This window comes from Cynocephalus volans, chromosome X, assembly GCF_027409185.1.
Source record: "Cynocephalus volans isolate mCynVol1 chromosome X, mCynVol1.pri, whole genome shotgun sequence".
Taxonomy (NCBI): domain Eukaryota; kingdom Metazoa; phylum Chordata; class Mammalia; order Dermoptera; family Cynocephalidae; genus Cynocephalus; species Cynocephalus volans.
The window spans coordinates 144,216,950-144,220,419 of record NC_084478.1 but is presented as its reverse complement, the minus strand read 5'-3'; the positions used below and the strand labels follow the sequence as shown (position 1 = coordinate 144,220,419).

General features: G+C 37.9%; 1 protein-coding gene across 1 annotated transcript; it reads right to left on the bottom strand.

Annotated features, from left to right (window-relative positions):
* Positions 1 to 1,630: 1,630 nt before the first annotated feature.
* On the bottom strand, positions 1,631 to 2,422 carry LOC134368438 (olfactory receptor 13H1-like). Its single transcript, XM_063084917.1, has one exon. It carries the CDS (start codon positions 2,420 to 2,422, stop codon positions 1,631 to 1,633), a length of 792 nt encoding a protein of 263 aa, XP_062940987.1.
* Between the last annotated feature and the right edge of the window lie 1,048 nt (positions 2,423 to 3,470).

Here is a 3,470-nt window from a genome sequence, read left to right as displayed (position 1 = left end):
TTGAAACAAGTTTGGAAGCTTTTTTTTTTTTTTTTTTTTTTTTTTTTTTATTTTTTAAATTTTATTTTGTCGATATACATTGTAGCTGATTAATGCTCCCCATCTTTTTATTAGTCATATATCGCTGAGTGCAGCATTTTCTTTTTTCCAAAATTGGGCTGGCTTATTGTCATTGTGACCCAACTTCAAAGACTCTGACTCTAAATACAAACAACCAATGAACATGAAAAAGATTCAACCTCACCTCTAGTGAAATAAATTCAAATTAATATAACAATGAGAACAATTTTCAGTCTGTCATACTGTCATGGATTATTTTTAAATGATACAGTCATTATTGGTATAGTCATAGGCAAATGACCACTCATACAATGGGTATAAATATTAAAGGGCACATTGACAGTTTTTGTCTTTCTTTTTTTTTTGGCTGACATATGTTCAGTGTCCAGCATGTGCTAGACATTGTGATAGAAACTTAACCTGTATTACCTCATTTAATTTTCAGAACGACTTTGTGTGGTAGTCACGCCTATAATCCCCAGTTTATAAATGAGAAAACCGAAGTTTAAGGATGGACAATAACTAGCGAAATCCCACACCATTGTGAGTGGCAGACTTACATACATGTCTGCCTGATTCTAAAATCTATGAACTTTCATTGAGTGTTGGGATTATGGGTGATTTTCCATTTATCTTTACTTTTCCATCTGTTTTTAAATAATGAAAATTATAATTTTTAAAATCCAAAAATACAGTAAATATTTACTTGTTTTCTAAAGCGTTTTGCCTGAGTTAAATTTGCTCTGTTTGTGAGGTCAACGTCTTTAGAAAACCTATGGAAGTTGGAAGGATTAGTGTATACTGACAGAGAAAATAGGGCCCTATCTGCTGATCAAGACATGCAATTGTGTACTTTTTCAGGTTCCATTGGGTCATCAGGTCTGGCTCTCAGTAGTGCCTAGTCTTGAAGGGCTCCTTGCTTCAGCAGAGGCTCTTCTATTTGGAATCCTATATAAACAGTTGAGTAATTTTCCTCTCTGTCCACCCACATCCATCACTTTAAAGCCTGGGGCATGATGTAACTTGGACAAAAAGCAACGAGATAAGAATTGTTCATTTGCCACTTTGCTCTTCATCACCTACAAAAGAGAATCTTAGAATATTGGAATATTTCTCACATAGTAAAATAAAATCAAATGACTCAGGTTTACAATGTCCTAATTATTATTTCATTTCAAAAACTGTCCCTGAAGACTGTCCTCCATAATTTACTACTTAAAAGAATGGCATTATAAAAGTTTAACACCTTTTTCTTAGTGAAAGGATGTTCTATTTTACAGGTCTGTTGAAAATAGAAAACAATGCACTTGAAGCTAATTACCTATCTAAAATACTATTTTAGTATTTCTATCTCGTTATTTTCACAAGTCAATATCAAATCCTCAGTTAGATGAGCCTTCATTGGATATTCACATCCTTTTAGGACTCTTTCTTACTGATTATTTTCCTTAGAGCATTTTTCACATCCTTGTTCCTCAAGGTGTAAATAACGGGGTTCAACATAGGGGTCAGAGCACCATAAAATGCAGAGATGATTTACCTTGGTCTTGGGATTCCCTTGACAGAGGTTTCAAGCACATGTAGATGGCTGTCCCATAAAATATGGTGACGACAGTTGGGTGGGATCCACAGGTGGAAAAGCCTTGAACCTGGTCTCTGCAGAGCGGATCCTCAGCACAGCAACCACATGCGAGTATAGGAGATGAGGATGAAGGTGAGGGGCAGGGGCAGTGTGAATATGCCGATGGCTAGACCCAGAATAAGTCTGACTGCGGTGTCTGAGCAAACGAGCTTCAACAGGTAAAATGAGCTTCACCTCACAGGTAAAATGGTTGATGACATGGTGTCCACAAAAATGGGCAGGAAATGCAATGATTGGTATTATTGCCAAAAGGAGGGCACTGGCCCAGGTCACCATGGCCAACTGTATGCAAACCTGATTGTTCATAATGATGGTATAATGCAGGGGACTGGAGATTGCAACAAACCTGTCATAAGCCATGACAGCAAGGAGGAGCCACTCTGTCATCCCCAGAGAAAGGGATATGGCCTTCTGGGCATAACAGCTTCTATAGGAGATGGTGGGGTAGTTTCTTAAAACATTGAACAGCATAAAAGGCACTGAATTGCTGGAGTAGCAGATATCGAGGAAAGACAGGTTGCTTAGGAAAAAATACATAAGGGTATGAAGCTGCCCATCAACCCTAACCACAGTGATAATGAGACTGTGACCCATCAATGTGATCAGGTAGACCACCAACATGATGTAATACATGGCAATATGGGATTTTGGATGATTGGACAGACCCACCAGGATGAACTCTGTCACTTCGCTGCCATTATCAGTAAGAAGAATTTCCATTTTGTTCTATCTGCTGAGAAAAAAAAGAAGAAATTCGATTCATTTTAATTTGGGAAGCATTTATTTTTTGCTATGTCCTCAGTCTCTATATCAGGTGGCATAGAGAAGATGTCTACAAAAGTGATGCCGTTTGGAAGTTTATCTTCTAATTTGGGAGATAAAGTATCCATATACAGCAAAAGATTAATTTGAAAAGTAGCACAATCCATTGTGAGTCTTACTTAATTCCTTCAACTCTAAAATGAAGGAGGTTTGGGCACCATTTGAAAAGTGCTCTGAACACCCCCTTTAAAGAAAATGTGCTATTTTTACTGCTTAAACGTAATCAGATCCCTGAATCATGGAATCGGTAATTGTCCTTTCTCGCTATGGATATTTGTCTCTTGCTGGTTCACATCCATGACACACAATGTGTGCCTAGTTTACTCGCACGTCCTCCTTACCCTGCACATCCAATCAATCACCAAGTCCTATTGGCTCTTCTTTCTACATATACTCGTTTTTTAAATCTACCTACAAATCTTATCTAGGTAGAACAACCATCATCTCTCATCTGAACTAATACATGAGCTGCCTGATTGATCTCCCTACTTCCATTTTTGCCACTCTACAGTCTGTTTTTCATACAGCAGCCAGAACGACCTTTAAGGAACATACATAGTTATGAACATATCTTTCCCATGCTTAAAACTCATTTGAGGGCTTCCAGTTGCACTCGGAATGAAATCTAACCTATTTATCACAACCTGCAAGATTCTAAATTATCTGACCCTAATTTTATTTTGTACTGTCTTCTCTTGGGCTCACCATGTTCCAGCCATATTGCCTTTATGAAGAACTCCGAGCTTGTTCCCACCTCACTGCTTTTGCACAATGTGTTCTCTCTACTAGCAATATTCTTCCTACATTTATTTGCTTGGTCAACTACTGGTCATCTTCATGTCAGCATAAGAGGAACTTTTTTTAGAAAAGCCTTCCCTAAAGCCCCCCGCCCCCATCTAAATTAGATCTCTTTGTTACAATTGTTCATAGCACCCTAAACTTTTCC